The sequence below is a fragment of the Trichogramma pretiosum genome, unplaced genomic scaffold, assembly GCF_000599845.2.
Source record: "Trichogramma pretiosum strain Unisexual culture from Peru unplaced genomic scaffold, Tpre_2.0 scaffold5, whole genome shotgun sequence".
In the NCBI taxonomy this organism is placed as follows: Eukaryota; Metazoa; Arthropoda; class Insecta; order Hymenoptera; family Trichogrammatidae; genus Trichogramma; species Trichogramma pretiosum.
This window is the reverse complement of record NW_019641672.1, coordinates 630,980-655,764: the sequence shown is the minus strand read 5'-3', so window position 1 is coordinate 655,764 and position 24,785 is coordinate 630,980. Positions and strand designations below refer to the sequence as shown.

The window sequence follows — 24,785 nt, the reverse complement described above, 5'->3', positions numbered from 1 at the left end:
GCTGCAGGGTATAAATTCGCCCTGCGACTTTATAGCCGAACGCAATGACAGTTAATTGCAGCTTGCATCGTGCCGAGAACTAGCGCTATACGGGCTACCGGGAAATACTCCCAAGAGTCGCATAAACCTAGCACACGCGCAAGCCTTCCTCTCTGCATATCTCTCTGTGCGCGCGTTTACACAATGCTCCACGCTGCTACCGCACTCGCGCACACGGACTACGTTCATGTACGCGTATGCGTGTTAATCTGCGACTATGGGTAATGTACTTATTACTCTCTAACCAATAATGATGACGAGCTTGCAATGCTCGATCATTCGACGATCTAGTCCGTTCTATGAGCTATGAACGGCCAAGCTGCTCATTTGCTCTTCATGAATAATGTAGCGTCTTCACAAATGACATCAATGGAACCGCTTGGGCAACGCTGCATTTCCCTCATCAATGATCATTAATAATTTTAACTCAATAAATCTTGTAGATTTATTTCCGATAATAAACTTATAATATAACAACATGTACACTTGTAGAAAATACTTCGTATAATGATAACAGATTGCTTAAACTCGTCTTTGTTTTCTTGCCCGTGGAGGAGCCCATGATACATGAGTGTTATCTGTGATACAAACTATGTTGATTCCTCCCATTTGTAGGCCTTTAATTGCAGCCTGAAAGTTTATATAAATTGTCAATAATTTTGTCAAGTACGTAAATGCATAATTTTATAAACATCTACTTACCATTCTGCCTGGACCAATACCTTGTACTCTCACTCTTGCGGTTCTCACGCCTAATTCTCCTAGTGCTTTCTAAAATCAAAAAATAGTGCGTTAAAGAAAAATAAAACTATTGAAATTTTAAGTTTACTCACAGTACTGATGGTGATAGCAGTAGTTTGAGCAGCAATATTTGTAGCTTTCTTCGCTGTTTTGAAACCACAAGTACCACAAGATTTGGTTAAATGAACATTTCCTGTGAATAGAATTATTGATATAAGCCAGAGAGTTACAACTTATGTTAATGTATTTGTAATCAATATATTGAAACATTTGGATTGATGGTAAATACATTTACGCATTAATATTAAGTATCCAGTATAAAAGCTATCAAATCATGTAACAGCATCATATAAGTTATTACTTGAACACAAGTTTATATTATAAAAAATAAATGCCTACCTTTAAAATCTGACATCGTTATGATTGTGTTATTTTTACAAGCCTTGATGTTGAAAATGGGAAGTTCTTTGAATAAAACACCATCGAATACTCTGTTGGGGGTATCTTTATCCGGAAACATACCTTTCCTACAAAATATTGACATAAATAAATCAATTCATTCATCCAAAAACTACAGTTGTAAGGAAAAAGAGACTTACTTGTCCTTGACACTGTCAATTTCAATAGAGTTCTCACCATGGAGAGTTTGATCTTTACTTGGCATTGTCATTCTGTAAGTTCTCAAATCTCTTCTTTCGGCGAATAAATTCGAGGTTAAATGCATACATCTCGAATGCAACGCAAGAGGATTGGCAACGACACCGTTTACGCTCGATGTATTTGGAAACGGCAACGAAGAACGCAGCAACTGAAGGCTCGAGCGCAGCATGGCGATTTTTTTATTATTTAAAATTACTTAAAACTATAAACACGAAGGATTTGTCAACAAAGCGCACTTGTCGTTTGGCGGAGCAGACGTAATATTATGATGACTGACGACAGCGACGAGCCGAGGCCTGGCCCTCTAGCAGCGAAACGACACAGCCAAGTCTCGCTCGGCAATTTTTCGTGTCGATAAGTTACCGACGTGGCTATGGGGGGAAAAATCGTAATTGTAGATATTTTTTGTAACCGCTCACGATACACGTATGAAAAAATATAATTTCGTCAAGATTTAAAGTTATGCAATTTTATTATGGTAAGTAATTTCATCGCTACATCAATTTTTCACGAAAAATGGAATCCAACCAGCTCGTTCGAAATATATTTCAGTCTTGTTTCAGTATCATCATCGGTCGAAGATAATCACGAAAAGGACTTTCGCGCCCGGGCAACAGTAGGACAATACAGGAAAAATCGGCTAATCGATTTTTCCCCTCGACTTCGTCGTCATTGTTATTATGATTGTTATCGTCCGCATGAATCCGGCAGTGCATAGGGAGGTGTAGGTTGCGCGAGACAACTACGGGCGTGAATCATGACTCGGCGCGCGGCACAGGTAGTCGGGGGTGTTCCCTCGTCCTACTAGTCCAAATCTCGAATTAAAAACAAACACACACACGGCGGGGGAGGAGTAATATATCGTCTGGATCCGATAACGAAAATCACGCGTCTATCGGTCGAGCTGGAGGACGATGATAGATATCGAGGAGGGATGTTACATGTAGTACGCCTCGACCGAGCTATAGCTAGGTCGGTGGGCGAAGATTCGCTAAATGAAACAATAAATATGTAATTTGGCAGCTTGGAGGGTATTATTATCGGCCCCCGTTGTGCGCGCTCGAGCCGAGAGATAGAGGGAGAGAGAGAGATAGGTGATGAATAAGTGAGTTTCGAACGGCCACATATATAGAGAGAGAATAGCTGCGGTATCCTGGCCTATCCATCCTCGGCGATACTGTGTAGCGATGAGTATTGTTCGGGTATATATAGGTAGAGCGCAGCCCCTCAAGAGAGTTTCGCACCCTCATTGTGTATATAAATTAGTATATGCGCGTCGTCGTCGTCGCCGTCGTCGTACGAGCTGCGGGCCGATATTCCGCCGATATAATGCCGAAGCTGCGAGAGCAAAGCCCGGCTTACACGTGTATAGCTATACAGTACGTATGTACGTATCCGTCGTATACATAAGAAATTGATTATCCTCTTAACGAGCTCTCGGTATTCGCAGTCAGACCTCTTGCCTCTCTCTCTCTCTCGACTCTCCATTGAATTAATTCTCGAGGATCAACTTTCTCATCATTGGAATTCGACAAACGGACTGTATAGAGTACGTACGCGCTTACGCGAGGGGTAAGCCCTTCGCTCCCTTGTGCCTCCTTTCCACAGCTTGCTCTGTGCGAGCTTGCGAACGCGCGATATAGCTATATCCATTGGCCCACAACAACGACGTCGAGAATATAAAGTCCTTTTGAGTCGACGCGCCTCGTATAATACGATCAAGTCGGCAAAAATTCCCTTTTCGTGAATATAACGAGTTGCCGACGACGCAGCGCCAGCAGTTCCACTACTACTACTACTACTACGGCTACTGCTACTACTGCTACGTGCTTGCGTAGAGCGAGCTTTACACATCTAGAAACGTCGTTCTCGTCTCGTTGGGAGAGAGAGAGAGAGGAAGAAGAGAGGCTACAAGCCACTGGTGGCTCCTGGATTAATTGCCTTTCTGCATCCGCCTATGCGCGTCATGTCTTTCTCTCTCTCTTTCTCTGTCTTTTATCCCCATCCCTGTCTCTACTCTCTCTCTGTCCGTCTGTTTGTAAGCTCTCTGAGAGAGTTTTGAACTTTGAGATTAGCATTACTGGGAGCTCGCCGCGTCGACAGCCTGCTCAGCCCGTAGTATAGTATTATTGTTGCTGCTGCCACTAGTACTGGCTGTTGTTGTTCTCGATGTTTATACCGTTGCAGCGTGTCTACAGTCCGTGTATAGGTCGTTGTTTACGTTGTTCCACGGGGGGCGAGTCACATTCGTCCAAAGTCTCATCTTCAAACCTACGTACCGCGGTATGTGTCCATATATAGGTATATGAAAGCGATTCGCGTGTGCGAGCACAGTACGACTATATACGCTAGGCCAAAAGATGAGCGTATAAATCCGTGCACGCTCGCTGGCTGCGGATGCGCAGACGTGCGGAACGAGGGCCGTAGATCCGCATACATAGCTGGATACCTTGAATCAAAGCGAGACTAAATCCAACCCTTTGCGACGTCAATTTTACCAGTAACGAACTTCTTTTGCTGGAATTAAGCATTTCGGCCCTGTGGGATTTGCTGCCATCGAGGGGCTGCGAGTTCTTTCGCCATAATGTAATATAGGCGCTGGGCCATGTGTCTCTTTCCTTTTTTTTTTTTTACAGCCACCTCGCTATTATATACACGAAATAGTCTAGAGATTACATCGCGCACAAAGGTGCAGATTATCGCTTCGAAGGCGCGCGCATTATTATGCGTAAATGCGACACACACACGGAATGCCCACCCGCGACGAATGAATTACCAAAGTTCAGCGATAATAATGGCTAATAAATCTGCTTAATTTTTTTCTGTTTTTTTTTCTCTCTCTTTCTCTCTCGGTGGCACTAAATAATTTATCGTTTACACTTTGTGACCTCTCTCGTTGCGCCGCTCGACGTATAACACTCCAGATTTATGAGCAATTTGCCTCAAAGCAACAGCAGCAGCAGCAAAATAGCAACACGCTTATAATATTCGCCGAAAATTGACTTGGAACTCGACGTTATATATGATGAAAAAAACATGTAGGATTTTTTCAATTAGTCATTTGTCAGCCACTGAGTGGATACACGGGTTTACGCACGACTAGTCTCATGAATTATATTCGTCGTTGCTCCGTCGAATTGCATCTCACGTGCTTGCGGTGTCGGCGGCGGCGGCGGTAGTATAGTGGCAATGCCTGAGTAGGTAGTGGCGGCGGCAGTGGTGGTGGTGGCGGCGGCGACGCGGCGTTACGACCAAATTAAGAGCGTCACTTTCAGACCTTCATCCCTCGGCAAAGCGTTAAATGTCACCCCAGGCGCTTCTTTTTCATCCTAGGCTATGTCTCTATAATACATGAAAGTGTAGCGCGGGCTCCGCACCGAGCTGCGCGCCACGAGGCGCTAGATAATACATTTCTCTTATCCGCACCCTACTATACTACTGTATATATAGTGCACCATACATATATATAGGTATGAGGCCGCCCGCACTTGGCGTTACGCATCGCGCATACAGAGCATATTCTCACGCACACAGCGAGACACTCGATTACGTGTATGAAAGCCTGAGCAGTGCAGCAGCGGCAGCAGTGCCATAGTCGCGCCTTTTGTACGCCGGGAACTCGAAATTTATGTGAGATACGTGTATTTATGCGCGACATATGTCTATATTGTATGAGGCCGATGCGCACCCAATATCAATCATTATTGTTATTATCGTATTTTTTTGTAATAAATTTTTTTTTCCCTTCGCTTCGTATCCCTATACACACAGATGCGTATACATTACACGTCCGATGGGTTTTCACGTATAACATTCGGAGGAAAAATTTACTCGGATAATTGCAGCTCGGCTCTGGCCTGGTGTACAATGAACGAAGTGTTGCACTTTACGACGTGCCAGTGCAGCGAGGAGCCCCGAGCTAGTCGGAGAGAATACATATAAGCCCAGACCATGGGCGGTGGCGGCGCAGGTACACATTATAATAAGGTAAGTACGCTATTATTTTCGCTCGTGCCCTCGTGCGATAGTGGCCCAAGCAAGTAAACGCGAGCTTATATATACCTACAACCCACCTACCTTCTTTTTTCTCTCTCTTTCTCTTTTTTACGAGAACGATATTATCGCTCACGCGCGCCCGCGCGGCCTATATATTTCATGAACCGGCAAGTATCATTTTATGGAAGTTTTATGCCATTTTTGCGCAGTCTCGTAAGTATTTCACGTCGCGCGAGACCGAGTCTTTTCATTTCGAGTAATGCGCTCTTATTCACGTAATAAGCTACCCTCGCTCTCGCTGCTGTTGTGTTTGTGCATAGGGGTAGAATCACATCGACCCCGCCGCGCGTTCGAATAACCGAATTTTAATTCTAGTTTATTTGCAGACGTCTAAACAACTTGTTTATCCCTGCCTATATATGACTTATTCTATCGACGAGTCAATCATTGAATATTCAAATATTCACTGCTCGGATTGAAGACGTCAAAATCAGATCGTTAACTATTACTATGATTCAAGCAGTTACTTTAATTTCAGGATAATTGTTTGCTCTGTTTGGATCCCATTGTTTATTGTTTTATCTCGATCGACATGACTCAAGCTAACAAACAGTGTTTTCTGTTCATTTTATCAAATGCATCATAAAATAGCTGTAGAATGCGAAAATCATAATGCTGTTTAGCTAACCGAGCCGTTGAGACAAATTGAAAATTATGCTAATTTGAATTTTGTTGCGCTACCTAATCGAACGTGCGATTAATTACTTCGTAAATTGGCTAATTACGACAATAATTTTTTAAAACATTCAAAGCTGGCAAATTGGCCATTTACAATAAATGCTCTGCGCAGCTCATTTATACTACTTTTACAGAATAATTATTTATATATGGTTCTAACTAGCTCGAAATAATGTATTTAAAAGATCTCTTAAATTCCAATACAAAATTAATTAATCTTTCAAAGGATTGTATAATGAAGTTTTAAACTGATTTGCTTGTATCAATATAATGGATTACAAAAAAGACTTTTCCTTTAAACACGTACAAAGATATTTTTGTAAGCGTTTAAACATTGTAACAAGTAGATGTATTCTGAAAATGATTAAAACTTGTCAGTATAGGGAGACGAAATTTTCTCGAAACTTTTGTACTGCTAAAGAATTGAAATCCAATAAGATTCGTCAAAGTTATAAGCTACTATTATTATGCAAATGTTGTACCATAAAAGAACTGGAAATTCAATGAGACTCGTCAAACCAAACTTCATACTCGATTCTCTTACAGAAATTTAATTTGAAAGAAATAATAAACTATGCGATAATCGTAATGAAGGACAGCATAACTAAACAGAAAGTTTTATTGTACACTTGAAATTGGTTTCTTTTCAAGTAACGCGTAGCTTGCAACATTTTTTTTACCCTTAACTAACTTTTTTACAGTGGATTTCTCCTGCCGTGTATCCTATAATAGTACATTTTTTTAAAATGAAACGTTGTATAATTTTACTAATGTCAACCAAGTTGTATGATTAATGATTTTTATGGAAAAGCAACAGTAATTATTATTAAAGGTAAACAAGCTAAAAGAAGTTTTTTGAAACGAAAAATTTAATACGGCGCGTTAAAATTATTAAATCATGTGAAAACGTAATTTGTTATCGCTAGAGAGGAAATAATTTTTACCGAATTTCAGCGGGGACATTCTTTTTGAACAAAATCTCTGAAAATAATGATTTTTTTTTTTAATACATTTTCAACGAGTTATACGATATTGCGTCACAGTTCCGGAAAACTGGCAAGATAATTTCGGATATTAACACTTAACGATCGCGTATATAAAAGTGGAATAATTAAATGTGGAAACGAACGAATTGGGGAATCTGAGCGCATCAACTGCTGACATTGCAGCATTTGAAACGTGAACTTTGATAGACACTAAGTACTTTCTCATGCGGTAGAATAGCTTTGGATTTATAGGGCAATTTTTATTTGATCATTATAATATATATGCCATTCCGAAAGTTATAATTAATTTTCAAGTGACAAGTACGTAAGGTTTTCTCAGGATTTTTTTCAATTTTCCTTTTTTAGATTATAAGCTAGATTTTTTCGAATAACTACTTCAAAGCTCCATGATAAAAAAATTCATTTTGATGCATAATCTTTAATGCTACCTACGAGCTACTACTTCTTTTGGTAGTTTCACTGACTCGATCATGCATTTTCAAGAAAAATTTTTCAAAGGAAAATACTTCATGATAAATTTTTTTTTTCAAGTAAGATAGTAACTTTTCGTTTCGGTTGAGACGTGTCATTGGATTTCGTCGGGCATTATTACCCAGGCGCTCGCCGAATGATTGAAAGTTAGGAGTTTGGAGTAATTTAGCGAGTATCGTAATTGAGTTTCGAAGTTGAGATCCTCAAAGAGTTTTTTAAAATAAATTAAGATGAAATTTTGCATATCATCCGGTGTCGCGCTCGACGTATAATACGCATATAATAGACGGAAAGCGATCTTGAAAAATATTTTTTCTAGCTTCCGACTGGCGATATATCTTATAACCGTAGCATATATTTAATGCGGGTAAAAAGACCGAGAGAGATACACATCGTCAATTCTCGCTGGCCAGAGCAAAATCGTCGTAGCCACCGAAAAAGCCATAGGGTGGTTTTGAATAATTCATGAAGCCGTGAAGTGAGTCGGAGAGTGAGCGAGATAGAGAGAGAGAGAGAGAAATATAGTACAGAGACGGCGGCGACGTCGGTCGCGTGGACGGGCTTCTGCCGAGTAGATATCGCTATATACGCGCAGAGTGGCGCTTGACTTGGGGGACTGTGATCAAAGCGACTTAGCCAAGATGTCTGCGACGATGTCTAGGAACCCTCTCTGCATCGCAGACCCACATACACACACATCGTCAATAATTTGTCTGCGAATAGAGGGAACGCAAAATAAAATTAAAAAAAAAAAAAAAAAAAACTGTAACGCAGAAAAAAGTATACATTCGAACGAGCAAACGTCGTCGTAACGGTGAAAAAATTTTCCAGCCCTGCGACTATTTCCTCTCATTAGGTCTTGTCTCCCGAGCTGGCGAGCTTGAAAAAAAAAAGAGAGCAAAAAAAAAGGTTCAAGTATGCGAGCACGTATACGCGATCCTGTTTGTGTATTTATAATTACACATATATGGGGCAAATTTCCTGAAGTGTCCTAGCGCTCTGCCGCACGGCATTTTTTGGCCGAATCACTCAATTTCTAACTCGCTGTAAAAGTATCAAAACGCCCCTCAAAAAAATAACTAACTAATGATTTTGATAGGAAATTTCCTCAGCTTTCTGATGGTGAGGTCCGATTTTCCGGAATTTTCCATTTTCACCTCGGAAAATGCAAGTAAACATTCAAACTCGAATATCTCGAAAAACGCCACTTTTTTTGCGTTTTTTATTGTTTCAATCGAAAGATGAGGTCTTTTTACATCGGATATGGTAGTTTTCAGAGTGTATTTTTGATGAAAACTAAGGAAAATACGGGAGGTTTTAGTTAGCGCTCGGCCGCTCGACGCGATTTCCAGCCTTGCGCGGCTCGCTGTAACTTGTAACTCGCTCTTATGACATTGTGATTTGGCTGGAAAAATTATTAAACATATGGTTTCGATAGGAAATTTTCTCAGCTTTCTTATGGTGTATTTGGATTTTCCGATAATTTTCATTTTCACTAGAAAAAATGGACTTGAATGTCTATTTTCTACTTTTTCTAATGAAAATGAAAATTATCGGAAAATCCAAATACACCATAAGAAAGCTGAGAAAATTTCCTATCGAAACCATATGTTTAATAATTTTTCCAGCCAAATCACAATGTCATAAGAGCGAGTTACAAGTTACAGCGAGCCGCGCAAGGCTGGAAATCGCGTCGAGCGGCCGAGCGCTAACTAAAACCTCCCGTATTTTCCTTAGTTTTCATCAAAAATACACTCTGAAAACTACCATATCCGATGTAAAAAGACCTCATCTTTCGATTGAAACAATAAAAAACGCAAAAAAAGTGGCGTTTTTCGAGATATTCGAGTTTGAATGTTTACTTGCATTTTCCGAGGTGAAAATGGAAAATTCCGAAAAATCGGACCTCACCATCAGAAAGCTGAGGAAATTTCCTATCAAAATCATTAGTTAGTTATTCTTTTGAGGGGCGTTTTGATACTTTTACAGCGAGTTAGAAATTGAGTGATTCGGCCAAAAAATGCCGTGCGGCAGAGCGCTAGGACACTTCAGGAAATTTGCCCCATATACTCTCTTTCTGCCGGCTGGTGGTAGTGGTTTTTATAAAACACATTCAGAGCCCGTCTCGTAGTGGAGATTATATAACACACGTATATACAGTGGCGCATATAGAGCGTTATACGTAGCGCGCGCGGAGCTGGCAGCAGCAGCAGCAGCTAGGCACTGGAGCAGCGGTATGTAGCTCGCGTGCTCAAGGACCCTTACAATTACATTATGCGAATTTAATTACTCTAACTAGTCTAGCACCCCTGCGTCACTGGTCGCTGTACAAGGTGCATCGCGTACCGTACGCGGCGGCCACGCCAGCAGCAGCAGCAGCAGCAACTTCTTTATGGAGTACGCATGATGTTATCGTTCCACGTATACTCTGCCTTTTGACCCGTACAGCGAGGCAGGCGGCGGTACGTGTAACGCAGCGACGAGACTTTACGCGCGACGAGCTACACCGCACTGGTGTAACAAACGTATGTAGATTCGCACGGCGCGCGTATATGAACGTTGATGAATCTTGGCTTGCTCGAGCTCGCGAGTTTGCCCGGACTATTATTATCAATATTAGTGTAATTGCCACGACGAAAAAGAAAAAAATTCCAGTCACAAAGGGTTCGCTGTACGGAGGAAAAAAAGAGAGTTGAAAATTCTGTAGAGTGCCCATGGGTATTATATGTATATCTCAACGCCTCTGTGATATAATAATTTGCTTTATGAATAATCGAGCTTGCGCGAACAAAGTGCGTGGGTGCGACGAGCCATATAAGCCCCCGTGTAAGTGTGCGCGTGTGTAGCATGTCACTCCTTTCTCTCTCTCGCTCGCACTTTCTCTCCTCTCCTCTCCTCTCTCTCTCTCTATCCTTCGCCACAGACGCTATATGCGTACGCTACATGACTGCTATTGAGAGTCTGAAAGACAGGCAGCGAGCACAACGCGCGCCACCCTATAATACGTACACTGCGCTTAATACCTATACGAATGAATGATGGATGAATTTCCGCTTGTCGCGACCACATGCCTCGTGGTGCGAAACCACCATGCAGACGCACACACGCATATACCGAGTATAGTAGTATATAATGCGCGCGCGATCCTCGACTCGATGCACCTCCTGCTCCTCTTTACATAAAACGCGTGGGTATATGTACTCTTGCAACCCCTTTATAAGCGTGGCGCGCCATACGCCAAACCGGTACACAGCCCGCCTCTATATATATATAATGTGTCGTCGCGGTGACGTCTGCCGAGTGTCCCGTGCCTCAGCCACCACCAGCTCGTCGTATACGCACTCGGAAAAGCATCGTGGTATACGAACACGCACGCGTTATAAGGCAGGCGTGTATCTACTCGAGTTTACAAGCGCCGAGTAAATTTTACCCTTTCCCCCCCAACTTCTCTACATGTATCGTGTGTGTATACTTTGCGAGAGCGGCGTAGCACAAGCATCAGACACTGACTTTGAACATTATATCAGTGAGTTAAAAGGCCAAAGTTTTGACGTCGCGAGTAGTAGTAGTAGCAAGCGATACACTGCGAGGCATCATCCCAGCAGTAGCAGAGGCGGCGGCGGCGCGTCATCTCTCTTATCAAAGACTTTTTCCTTCAAAATTCATTGCCGCAACTTGACGCTCGCGCGAGTGAGCTTTTTTGCGTCGAAACTTGCCATTATTTCTCTCTCGCAAGCTCTACTGGCGTGTACGTGATAAGCTCGTACGTTATGCACCTCGTCCGATGCTATATAGCGGCGCGCGACTTTGTGTGTAGGTGTGCGTATAAATATAATGTATATGATGAGAAAAGCTCGCGTTCGTGTACGACAAGGCCTCGTTGTGTCGTTGGCTACGCGAACGAGTGCTACTGCGTGAGGCTCGTTGACACGATGAAAGTACGACTAAAATATTGAAACTAGCTTTAAAAAGTCAAGTGTGCGTGGGCGTATCAGCGAGCAACAGTCTGTGTCCCCGCATATACATACTTTGAGAGCTGCTGCTGCTTCTCTGTATATTAATATACAAAGTACACGCGCGCGTGCATTCGGTGTTAATATCTCGCGCTTACATCGCGACATGTTTATTATGTACTCGTGTGCCAGCTGAGCTCGCGTTAAGCAAAGAGAGCCCTCTCCGCGATATACGCGTGTCGCGCTCAACGCGTTAAAACGCTTTATTATCGCGGATACGTAATGGCCTCTGATTACACTCGTTATCCACATCTTGGGGATGGGCTTTTTATATATTATGAACAAACGCGAAACGCTTAATGAATATATAATAATGTTACGAGCGCGTCGTGCGTCATGGACACCACCACCACCGTGAGCTATTAAAGAAAATACGGCCGCGCGATACCTCGGATACGGTTTATAACGCGTATAACTCAATTCGAGCTCGTTGTCCGCTTTCCGAGTGTCAAAAATCAATTAAGGATCGCTACACACGCTATATTATATATTACACGGTTCACCCCTCCTGACCTGTGTGCCTGCCTGCCTCGCTGCTGCTGCTGCTACTGCTGCAACACGTGCACATGGTAATGCCGTGTTGGGTGCACGCGCGGCGCATGTCGCATCTATATCTTGCCTCCCCCCACCCACCCCTCCATCCCTTGTACAGCCTTCCAAGAAAATAGCCAAATGTCGAGGCTGTATATGTAGATTTCGATTGCCATATGCCGCGCGCTCGGTATTAGTATATACCGTTGCCGGGCACGTATTCCGGCGATCTGTGTATACCAGCTAGCTAGCTAGCTAGCTACACGCTTTCGCTGCGAAAGAGGAGAAAATAATTTTGGCCAAAAACAAATTTATACCGATCGCGCGCGCTACGCGTTGCATAGCAAACAGTACGCGGGGGAGCCCCGTCGCACGTCCCTCCTCCCCTACGTGTGTGTGTGTGCTATTATATTCGCAACGAGGGCGCGACTACGCTACGTTATATGTGTTTGCGTATACTTAGACTTCGAATGTCCCTGCGCCACCGAGTGATTTCAGTCCCGAAGCGCGACGCGGAGCAAATAAATGAATTACGAACGACTGGGAACCCATAAGACGACGACGATGCGCATCCAGTTTGTTCTTCCATTTGGACAGTCGCGCACAAAACGACGGCCGATCGTGTCCGTTCGCACGCGCACAAGCTTGCTCGTGTTCGCACGTGTCGTTCGTTCCTTTTTATCTTTTTACCACTAAAACTGCCATGCAGTAAAATAAAATTATAAAAAACAAAACAAGACAAAATAATAAAAAAAAACGAATCGAATAATCCCACATGAGAAAAGAAGTTTTCTCGAGTTTGCAGCGCGACAGGAAAGTTCATCACCGCGGAGTCGGGCCAAGACGGCTTTCCTACTAGAATTGACATTTTTTTCTTTCCAAAGTGCGATTATTCTCTTTTTCTTTTTCTTCCTCTTCTTCTTTTTTTCACTCGTGTATTAGTCCCGCGCGCGAGTTTATATAAACTATATTTTTGTCTACTTCCACAATCTCGCACGAGCAGCTTCATTATTTGTTCGCGCTTCGTAAACAATCTGTTTTGTTTTCTGTCACTTTGCCTTGTGTGTTGTGTATACGTATAAGTTGCTTTGCGCTCCCGCCGCGATGCACTGCTTACTGTATTCGTATATAATACGCGACACCTACATCATATAGCATTGCCGCTACTATTTTTTCTTTTACTCGTTTTTCCCCTAGCCTCGGCTTTTCTGTATTTAGATATTCTTTACGGCTCTCGGCCTTTATTCGTTGCGTTTTTTTCTCTTTCTGTGCCTCTCTTGTTTGCTCTCTCCTTTTCCCCTCTCTAATTTTTATTATCTTTTATAGCCTGTCTCGACACTCTGTAATGAAATATCTCTCGACTCGTTAAAAGATAAATAAAGTTTGCTATTGTGCGATTTACCGATGTTTTTCGAGAACATTTTGAATGACGTGTTTGCTCCGTTTTATTATTTTCAATCAAAGTTTGCTGAATACACAATACATATATTGGTTCATTTCAAATTAATTACTTTTTTTTTATAAATATATCGCAGGGAAATGATGCTTTACTCCCCGGAAGAGCTTTTTAATCTTTGAACGGGAGCTAATATTATGCTATTGAATTTTATTTCAATTAAAATATCTCATGTTTCGTTCAAGGAGATTTTGATTACAGGTGTGATCTATCAGGATAATCAAAATGATAGAATTACGCGAGAATATTTATCGAAATGAAATCATCGTTATCCACGTGAATATCAAAGAGCACAATCCTCTTAAAAAAAATTAGACTGCCTTGGGCTCAGTCTGACGCGCTTTAACCGACTATTCTTTTTCTACACGTTAGCGAGTATAACTAACTTCATAGCCACATTTACTCGTGAACAGCATTTTACGTTCTTACTTATTTAACTTAAGTATACTCGCTGAAAAGTTTACATTCATCGCGGCTTTTCGTAGGGCATCGCCGCGCGATAAATAATTTTTAGATTATAACTCACTCAAATTTTCTCCTCGGCGCGCAGTTCAAACTGTTAGATATAATTTTTCCGCTGAGCATACATCACTTATACAAAATTAATATGGACAGTTGGCCTTGCATTTTTTGCCCTCTCTCTCTCTGTCTAGTGTGCGTTTGTAATTAACTTGGTGCGAAAAGCTCATGCAGAGAGAGAGAGAGAGAGTCGACGCGTAACGCGCGTAATACACATGTGCGCGCGCGCACAGCATCGTAAAAGGGTAAATGCATGCACCAAAGCACGCGAGCGCCCGCGCGTGTTTTTTGCCACACTGCTGCGCGGCGTGCTACAACGTAGTACGAAGCAGCATACACGCGCCTGTACAGCAGCAGCGTCGAGCTTTTATGCGCCCAGCCGCATGACTTACTTTCTCACGAGACCGTAATAAGTAGGCTAGAGCGATGTTTCTCTTCTGCGAGTCCTAATTAACGTAATGTTTTTACAGGACGAGGTCGAAAACCGTTTACACATACACACGCACAAACACATTCATACGTATACTTAGATAAATTTGCGCATGTGTATATCCCTGACCATAATTATTCACCGAAAGCTCCGGAGAATGAAAATTGTTTATATTACTTGCTTACTCTGTTTCTCGACGAGCACCGCAAGCTGCGCCTTCGTCTCCACGCGGCTCGTGTAATAAGTGTTTATGCTGGAAAATTCTCTCGCGCGTTACGCTTCATTTAACCCAACAATCTCTAACTATCCGTCGAGTTAACGAGTCAGGTATTTTAAAGAGGCTCCGGCAAGCGCCCGATTATCTTATGCTATACATATACTTATAAGGGGACGCGCCCGTCACGCGTGGCAGTTACGTATACAGAGTTCGTATATATAACGCGGCAGACTCATGAAACTGCCTCGGCTATTGTAGCCCCGAGTTGAGAGAAGAAGGACAAAAAAAAAGTAAAAAGGAAAACTAAGTATATACATTAGAGGCGGATTTACGAAGTAAGCGTCAAGCTCGCGTAAAGGAGAAGACGACGACGACGACGGAGAAAAGAGAACATTGAAAAGAAAAGAATAGGGAGATGGTGAGAAAGAGTGAGATAGAGGCTTGCACGCGCGCATCTAATCTAATTTTCACACAAAGCTTTCGCAGTCCGACGACTTGGATCCGAAACGACGGGTCTCGCTCGTAGCGTAGCGCGCAGCTGTTTCTTCTTTTCTCGTGGAGCTTCAATCGCTCGCAGATATATGATGCTCGCGCGATAGTGCCAGTCCCATTTTTCTTTTTCCTTATAAGTCGGGTGAGCGCTCGCAAGCAACGGCCAGCGAGATAGTCATTTTTACCTTTGTGCGTCCGCGTTCATCTTATATCGTTAATGCTTGTATAAAAATTGCTCGCTCTCAAAAGGCGATATTCCGGGCGCGCACCACACCCCCTCAAAGCAGAAAGAAGGTTAAATTTGAATCGCATTGAGCACGGAGATTGCCATTTTCACGAGAACGCGAGGCGAATTTATAGGAAAAGTATTTTTGTCATGAAAAATTGCGAGACGTTAGCACGTGTACACTCGGCGGGTTTACGCGATTTGTAAGTGCGGAGTGAATTTTCGCGCACGTACACGAGTGCATATGAATATTAGAAATCAAAACATTATTTATTTTTTTAAATAAATTATGAGGAAAAAAAAAGGAAATAGGTCACGAGTGAAAACAAATTATAAATCACGTGCATAACACTCGCCGAGGATAGGGTATTTTTTTCCTCTCGACATTGAGGGAATACTTTTTATCCTAAGGCACGAAACTTTCTGTAATTTTACCATATTTTCGTACTTCACACGAGGCCCTTCTCGGCACGAGGAAAGCTCGAAAACTCCTCGCTGCATAATAGCCCTACACTCGATGGTTAGCCGCGGCTCGGTGCAAAATTGTTATAAATCGCTATGCCAGTAAAGCGGTATATACACATAGCCGTAATAGGACCTGTATTTGGAGCCTTTAGCTCGAGATGCTATGTAGCGCGAGGCGCTCCACTACAACACGTATTATATATACGTATATACACCTCCCGACATAGAGTTGTAATAAGATTCGGAAATTTGAAATCGTGTCGACCTCAATCTTTTCCTTCCTTCGCCTCACCTCGCTTCGCGATTCATTCTTGCAACGTATATGCATATAAACGCGATGCACATTGTAATGCTCGCTGCTGCACCGAAAGAGTTTATTTTTCGGCGCTATGCAACGAAGTCGATCGTAAACAATTAACGAACTCGATTTTACGTGTTATAGCGCGGAACCTTTAAAATTATCAATCGGATCGTTGTGATTTTAATTGATATGGCACACTCGTAGTAAAGCAAACTTTTTCATGAGTAGTAACAAACGCGAGGCATGTTTTTTTTTGTTTTTTTTTGTTTTTTCTCGCTTTACAAGCGCAGAGAATCGCGCAGGAAGATTACGAGCAAATCGAAGTATTAATTGAATTGGCCGATTTGCCATAGTGTATTTAATTGTAACAACGGACGCAGGCAAGATATACTGGGGCTAATCCATCGATTTCTCCCCAGTAATTGGGCTTTCCTTATACATTAATTTAATTGCTCGTTACCTAGTTGAACAAGGCTTGAATGCGAATTGCCAACATATAGATACATCGCGGAGCCCTTGCGCGCGCGCCAGAGAGGGAAAAAAGCTCAGCAGCGGAGTATGCGTTCGTCGGTGCGTGCGCTTACAGCGCGATATAGCACGTAACGGACGAGTCGAGGATCAGGCGAAACTATACGTAGAGGATGTGTCAGACTTGCGCGCGAGAGAAATCGGCTGTACGTTGAAGGGTATTAATCAAAAAGCGATAAGTAACTTCGCCACGCACACGTGTACGCACCGTTAGAGTTGGTTAACGCACGCGGATTACCGTATATATAGAAAGTATTAAGTGAGAGGATGTATAAGTGCAGCTCATTCCGTTGGAGCTTACGGGCTGATTAGCCAGCTGCTGCACACACACACACACACGCGTGTAGGTAATATGTTTCTCTAGTGCACTAGTATCCTCGGGATTAAATATAAATAAATAAGCGGCGCGAGAGAGCAGCGCATTTAATCAATCGCAGACAAATTCCATTACGCACGAGTCGCTCTCCTATTACTCGCTCTCTCTATCCCACCGGATGTACCAGTGTATATAAATGTGTGTGTAAAGAAATACGAGCTCGGATCTTGGTTGAACGTATGCTTCGAGAAGTGTATACATTATGTGAGAGATACTGCGTTACGAGGGCTGTGCAGGCAGTGCAGGGGTGGTGGTGCAAAATCCAATCGCGTCGACGTTTTTTCCTCGTCGGCTACAAAATAGAATGTATCTTATTTCGTCGCTGTAATAGCCCCTCGGAAATATTCCTCTCTCTCTTTCTTTGTCGCGTCGAAGCTCAAGAGAGCTGCAGCTCGGCCTCGAGGCACTTTTTGCCTTTGCTGCCTTGATACACGCGCCTCGCAGCCGCACACAGTACAGTATATACACACCACCGTCGGGACAGACACTCGCATAAAAGTGTGTATACACATAATATCTGGTTGCATATTCAAGTGCGCGCGGTCGGAATCGAAGTTGGCGCGCTCGCGACTATGTGTACTACCACGACGAATTCCCGAAACGACTATACGCGAGATTCGTTTATCGCACGCCTTCTCTCTCTCTCTCGCTATAATACGTGTGTGTATGTACACTCGAAGGGCCGCCGACTCGGCGCTTTTCGCGGGATCAATGCTCGCTTCCTCGTTTCTCTCTCTCTCTCGGGGGCGATGCAGTAAACGCCTGCGCTGCCTTATTCCGCCAACATTGCCAACAACCGACCGAGTGAGCTGCGAGTGTAGTATAAGGTAGGTATACGAGTGAGACAGAGAAAGAGAGAGAGAACGACGACGACGACGACCCCCTCTCTCCGCAATTACGAAGGCTCAGTCAGAGATCTCTCTGCGGGTGGTGTACTCCGTGCTGCGCGCGTGTGTGTGTGTGCAGTGCAGTTGCGCCTCGCTTCTCCAATGCGCAGGCGCGTCCAAAGTCGTGTGTGGTGCGCTTGGCATCTCGCTCCCTCCAACGGACCGAGTAAAGATAAGGGAGTCCTAGGGTTGTCGGTAACCAGCCGCGCCACTCGCTCGCGCGCGCGGCTAGTAGAAGCAGCTCCGCCGCGTGTGTGTTATATATATATATATAACTCTGTAGCGCAAAAGATATATACTACTATATACGGTGTACGCACGGTACTATAATACGAGAGTGAGCGAGAGAGTCGCTGCTGCCGCTGCTGTGCTGTGTGGTGCTGCTGCTGTGCACACGAGTTTGCGTTGCCCGCGCGCCCCAACTTGCTGCTGCTGCTGCTGCGCGAGCATCCCTCTGACACAGTTTCGCGCGCTATCCGTGCGCCACCGCCACCTTCCCTCCTCACTCCTCCTCCTCCTCGTCCTCCATCTCTCTCTCTCTGTTTCCCTTCTTCTTCGTTCTCATTAGTCACCTCTAGATCCCCTCGTAGCCCTCCCCTAACCCCTCTCTTCCCCCCAATCGGCCCCTCGTGCGCAGCTCTCACTCACTGCGTTTGCTACTTTCTCGAAAGCGCCGAGTGAGCGAGAGAGAGAGAGAGAAGAGAGAAGAAAATTCGCACTGCGAGGGCTGTGGCGGTCCTCCCATGCTCCCCCTCCCCCGCAGCCGCCGCTGCTGCTGCTGCTACTCGCACACGCTCTCCTTACTCCACCTACAAATCTTCTTATACGATATGTCTCGCCATTCGAGATGATATAATTTCTCTCAAGTGCTGCAATTTTCAAACCCACACACCCACACACACACCCTCCTCACATCACTCGTTCACACAAAAGTGCGCGCGTGCGGTTATTAATTTTTTAGTCTTACTCCGGTGCGTTACCCGGAATCGACGTTGTTTTTTCCTTTTGTCGTTGGTTCGCGAGTGCTCCGAAGAGAGGTGAATGTACACGATTTATTATTATACGTATTGTCTTGTAGTGTCACTGTGTCTTGTTGTGCAATGATGATGATGTGACGACGTGCGATGCTGTTGCTACTCTCGACGTAGTGCGGCATCATTCCTCGAGTCTTTCTCCAAATATGAGTGCGTTTATGTTATTGCTGTTGTTTACCTCGCCTACTGCGTTGCCGCCGTAAAAGGTAAACAAGACGACCAGTGTGATAAGCTGTAAAGGAAAAAAATAAATAAATAAAGTGTGCCGCGTGCTGTCAGCCAGACGCGCGGTGCAGTCGGCTACTGCCTGCCTGCCACCGCTGCCAGTGCTCTGTGTGTTTACCGGCGCCAAAGATAAATAGAGAGAAGCATCGCGACGATAAAAAGAAAGAAGGAAAGAAAGAGGACGAGAGGAATTGTCTGCTGCGAAATCGTTGTCTCTCTCCAATAACCGTGCAGTGCTGGAGTTGCTAAATCGCGACGGTTTTGGGCCTCGACTCGCCACTGGGTTAAAATAGCCCTCGGCGAACGGCCCGCCAAGACAAGCCAGCACGCTGACGCGACTTTTCAACAGGCAAACGTGAGTACCCTATTAATAATAAGCACACCGTTATCCTTGACGTTATTATTATTGCATAAATTATTCATAACCCTCGAACAAGTGTGTGCTGCTAAGCGCGCTCGTGTGTGTGTGTCTCTCGAGCAAGTTATTATAATATACGCGCTTGTACGAATCGTCGGTGGAAAAGTTTAGAATATTCGTACGAAAGAGAGAAAGAGAGGGAGAGCCCTTAATTTCGTTAACTTATTGTTTCGCAATTCTATTCGAAGCTGCTCCATACGCGTATAGGTACACACACGTTCGTTTGTTCGTGCACGCTCGGGCGGACGGCCGATTCTCTGCTCTCTCTCTCTCTCTCTCTCTCTTTCTCTCACTTCTATTTCCCTTGTTATTTGATATTCAACTGGGAACGAGGGTAATGTACATCGTGTATATATGGAGTAGCGGGTAGTCGTACGCGCGCGCGAACCGAGTTGGCGGCTACACAACACGCGTTCTCATATTTACATAATATGGATCTGCGGCAGCTAGCTATACTTGTGTACGTCAAAAAGTTGCAAATAGCCACGAGGCAGAAGGCAGCGTCGAGCGCGCGAAAACGAAAGCGCAGTTGGCCGTGTGTACCGCAGGTACGTACGTTATCGCGCGACGTAAAACACCCTTCGAGATATGCAACGTTATTATTCTTCTGGATTAATTTTCCTCTCTCTGCTCTTTTTTTTACTTCGTAGCCACCGGCCGTGTGCTCGCTCGAGTCCGTGTACACGGCATACGCATGCATATATAACATTATTATATCGTATACTGATTTTCCAAGTGGAAAAAAAAGAAAATGATGAGGTTGGCACTTGGACGCGCGCGCGTGTGGTATTGTAATATTATATAGCTATAAAGTATACGCGAGTCTGTCTGCGTGCGTGTGCGGGTCGCGGCTTTGCAGTCGAGAGTCGGCGGCGAGAGAAACAGAGAGGTTATGTATAAATCTGAAATTCAAATATTTTGATTGCGATTCACTGGAATATAAGCGCTGTATATATGTGTGCGGGCGCCGCGCGACCCGACTGGACTTTTGCATTTTAATACGAGCTGCAGCGTAACGGCTGTAGCGCGACGGTATGGCTGTGCAGCAGCAGCAGCTCAGCCTCGCGCGTATTACCTATGTGTGTGTGTGTGTGTGTGTGTATTTATGTGTAGTCGGCCGAGGGAATTATTTCACTCGAAACGGACAAAATTCATATACATACATTTTGGAGGCTTTCTTTGAATTCGAGGCCCCGACTCGACTGCACAATCGCGGCGAGGAATGAGCTTCATAAACATTGAATATTGTAAATCCTGCAAGGCTGACCGATTATTTCGAATAATTCAATGACCAATGAGTGCGCCAATTGATTAGTTTTCCTCCTTTTTTTTCATTATCTCTCCTCCAGTCTAGTGCCCTCGGTCACGCTGAAATATATATATCTTTCGCGCGCGTTTGCAGTTTGCAGTTCGCAGCGCGCAGCCAGGCTAGTAGTGGGTATCACGCCAAGAATCATTTTTGCTTTTTGCATAATTCAGGCTGAAATGTATGATAAGAGCGCTAGGAAAATCACGCGATCGGGCGCAGAGGATTTATCGGTCGAAATTTTCTCTTTTGTCGATGTCTATTTGTACGAGTGCAGCGTGTGTGTGTGTAGGTACGCGCGTATAAGCCAATGCAGTGCGGGGCTTCCACACCTATTATAGCTCGGGCTACACCTTTTTCGTGTTCCAACGTCTTCTCTCGCTACTCTTCCACTTTATACCGGGGCTGGTACGTGCAGTGGCCCTCTTTCGCCCAGGCCAGACGCGTCGGGCTATCCCCAGTGCTGCAAAAGCAGCGGCAACCCTCGCGTATCAGTAGCTCGCACAGATAAGCTTCACTTAGGCCCTCTCGCTTATTCGTGCCCTCGACGCCAACTCTGCACCTTGGGATATTATACGGCAGCCGTAGTAGAGGATAGGAAATGAATCGTCTCGCGGCGATATTCAATCTCGGCTCCGCGTCGTTATGCTCATTATTGTTTGTCGTGGGCTCGTATATATATAGCGCGATCGTGCGAACTCGCGATGATAATATTTCACTCGTGCCTTATAAGGGAAAGAGGGATAGGGAGAAAGAGAGAGAGAGAGAGAGAGAGGCTTCGAGATTGAAATCAGCTGTAAATCCGATTATTCTAATAAGCTCGCTCGCGCGCGCGCGCGCCACCAGAAGCGATCCGCCTTGGCGAATAAGCCCGGGCATTATCATAAATAATTCTCGCGGCTAACGGAACGATATATACCTGTTGAAACCGCGCCGCAGCACGATGAAGGAAGAAGAAGCCAAGGAGCTGGAAGGGGATGAGAAATTTTTTAAGATATAGCCCTCCCTCTCTTACTCTCTCTCTCTGCGCGAATTGCACGCAGACAAAGAGCGCGAATCTCGTATAGATATAAGAAGCTCGCCTCGTGCTTTTATACTCATCATACTACACACACACACACAGCTGAGACGTTGCACGCTCGAGCACAAAGCTCGAAGAGAGCTTGTGTGTATCTTTGCTAAAAGCTGCTTTGCCGTAGTGGCGGCTGCTGCTGCTGGCTGCGACGGGGCGACGTCGGCATAATCGCAGCTCGCTGCTGCTGCTGCTGCATCGTGTCGCTATTAGAAAAGACAAGCTTTCAGCCGCGGTGTGGCCTTTCTCTTTTATACTTTCTGCTGCTGCTGCTGCTGCTTTCGGCTAAATAATGACGGCTATACAAGCTCCGAGCGTCGTGACGACGTCGAGATACAACAGAGGCCGAGAGAGCTGATACACAACGTATACAGATCGCAGTAAATGTGGTGTCGATTTAACGAGCTATCCCGGCTCGCCCGTGTTTCGTTCATCCCTCTTATTTGTACAGTACTGCGCGCAGCAGCTTCGGGGCTTTGACAGAGGCGAAAATGATCAACGCGGGCGCTCGATTGTTTGTGCGTATAAAACGTATTAGACTTACTGCGGCTGTACGTGATGAGTATGTGTCCCTTCGTGACATACGTATTAGCGGTGCATAGACGCGCGAAACCAAACGCGCCGAGGTATCCCCTTTCAATCGACACTTTGCACCGGATTCGAATGTATCTGTACGAGTGCGTAGCCCGCAGTGAATACTTTTATCCGAGGCAGGGATGAAAGTAAAAATAAAAAGAGAGAAAAAAAACGACTTAGCAGTCGCAACTCGGGCTGCTGATGCGTACGCGGGCGCGCGCGGTTATTGCTTATACTTACGACAAAAAAAAGAAGAAGGAAAAGAAGAGGAGCAGTAGTAGCATATAACCGCCGTTGCCGCGTACTCCGCTACTACCTACTACTACTGCCAGTGCTTTGACATCCAAAAGGCTTGCACTTTGTGCGCTTCTTTTGACTGAAATATACATGCAGCCGCGTATGTGCATAGATGCACTGCGCGCACACGCGTTCGCTCTCTCTCTTTCTCCGTCTGCGTGCGGAGTAGTGCCCTGTGTGAGTGTGTGTGTGTGCAAGAGGCACCGAAAAGGAATGGTAGCAGCAGAACAGTGGCGTATACGTAGCGCTCTGCGATTCTTCCACTGCGGAACTTTAGATCTCGCGCTCGCTGGCTCTCTTACTTTTCTGCGAGGCAGCAGCAGTGAGCAGCCGACTCTATGTGTGCGTGTATATACACAAAAACGCATCGCGTTGGCTTTGCTCGGTGCAGCTCTGCCTCGGCTACGGAATATTTGAGCTCGTAAGTATAGCTCTTTATACACACTATACGCTCGCGCAATTGCGTCTACGTACGTATATAGCCTCGCGCACACATACCCTCGTGCGCCGTTCAGAGGGCAAAAAGAGAGGAAAAAAAATGAGAAAGGAGGAGAGAAAGAGATAGAGTGTTTACGTCATTCGTTGTGCACAAAAAAAAAGTAGCAAGCAAAAATACGCAGGTATTTTTCTGGGTCTTGTACATTTTTCGGTACTTTAAAGGCTCGCGCCCGCGTGTGTGTGCACGCTTATTCTTCATTCTTCCTGTCTGAAATGATGCAAGTCTTTCTCTGCTGCGCCCAGGACCTTTCAACGTGAATCGCGTTTATTTTTTTTTTCGCGCGCATTCGAGTCTACGGGTGCACTCGTATATATTCGGCCTCTAGCTTTTGTCCAAAAAAAGGGGTAATAAAACGTCGGTATGTGTGTCACCTATATATTACATATCTGTTCGGTGACACAAAAATTTTTCTTAAAAGCTTTCCTTGGGCTTTTTGTCGCGCGTCGTTCGCCACCTTTCTCGTTTCTCCGGCAGGCAGCATCCAGCCTAGCCCAGCTATCCGAAGCCTATATTCCCGAAGAAAAAAATGTGTAATTCCGTTTAGTCAGCAGAGTTTTGCGACGCCTCGGTAATATACCTTCCGTTTTGGGAGAATATCACATTGACAACGAGGGGGCTAGTAGCACGCCGGATTGCCGCGTCTTTGTCCGTATGTGCGAGTGTGCACGTATACATAGCACCCACACGTATATTATACCCAGCAACGCGACGAGAGGGCGAGAGAGAGAGAGAGAGGCAAGCGAGCTCCGGCAAGCGCACACAGAGCGCAAGTAGTTCGACCCAGTTTTTTCCGAAAGATTTATTTCTCCATTTTGACCGGGAATCTTGCAAATTTTTACGTATTCGCGTGGCTGTGTATAATATATACGTTACGTATACGTACGTGTACGTGTACGTGTGTACGTGTTGATGTTTTTTCGCTCGACGTATCGCGCCACTGCGGAATAACAACTTCAGCGTGTTATATTATTATGATTATATACATATACACCTCGTCGGTAATAGTATAACATAAAAAGTAAAAAAAAAAAAGCCACTAAGCAGCAGCAGCTCGTGGACGAGTAGCAAGAGCAGCAGCAGCAGCAGCAGCAGCAGCAGCAGTGACGGCAACAGTAGCACGTTCTAGTTTTCGCGTCAGCTTTTAGCTGATAAAAAAAAGCGAGAGAGAGAGATGATGCTGCTGGTGTTGCTTGCGCTGGTGCGGCGCGCTGATGCTCTTGCTCTGGCGTTCGTTCCATCATCCTTCACACATATACAAGCTGCAG

General features: G+C 44.6%; 2 protein-coding genes across 2 annotated transcripts in view; one reads left to right on the top strand and one right to left on the bottom strand.

Annotated features, from left to right (window-relative positions):
- Positions 1-483: 483 nt before the first annotated feature.
- Positions 484-1,683, bottom strand: LOC106650433 (30S ribosomal protein S11). The gene is made up of 5 exons (XM_014368420.2): positions 1,380-1,683; positions 1,180-1,307; positions 873-973; positions 742-810; positions 484-669 (listed from the first exon to the last, which is right to left on the bottom strand). Exons 1-5 carry the CDS (start codon positions 1,607-1,609, stop codon positions 562-564), a joined length of 636 nt encoding a protein of 211 aa, XP_014223906.1. The 5' UTR covers positions 1,610-1,683; the 3' UTR covers positions 484-561.
- Positions 1,684-18,415: 16,732 nt separating this feature from the next.
- Positions 18,416-24,785, top strand: part of LOC106650587 (zwei Ig domain protein zig-8-like) — a 142,500-nt gene continuing 136,130 nt past the window's right edge. The window contains exon 1 of the mRNA XM_014368696.2: positions 18,416-19,707. The gene's annotated coding sequence lies outside the window, so the exon portion shown is untranslated. The remainder of the gene's footprint in view (positions 19,708-24,785) is intronic.

Excerpts from the sequence above, each read along its gene's own strand:
- LOC106650433 (XM_014368420.2), bottom strand. The coding sequence starts at position 1,609 with ATGCTGCGCTCGAGCCTTCAGTTGCTGCGTTCTTCGTTGCCGTTTCCA. Across the intron at positions 974-1,179 it reads AACGATGTCAGATTTTAAAG|GAAATGTTCATTTAACCAAA; the intron begins GTAGGCATTTAT and ends TTCTATTCACAG. Across the intron at positions 811-872 it reads CTGCTATCACCATCAGTACT|AAAGCACTAGGAGAATTAGG; the intron begins GTGAGTAAACTT and ends TTTTGATTTTAG.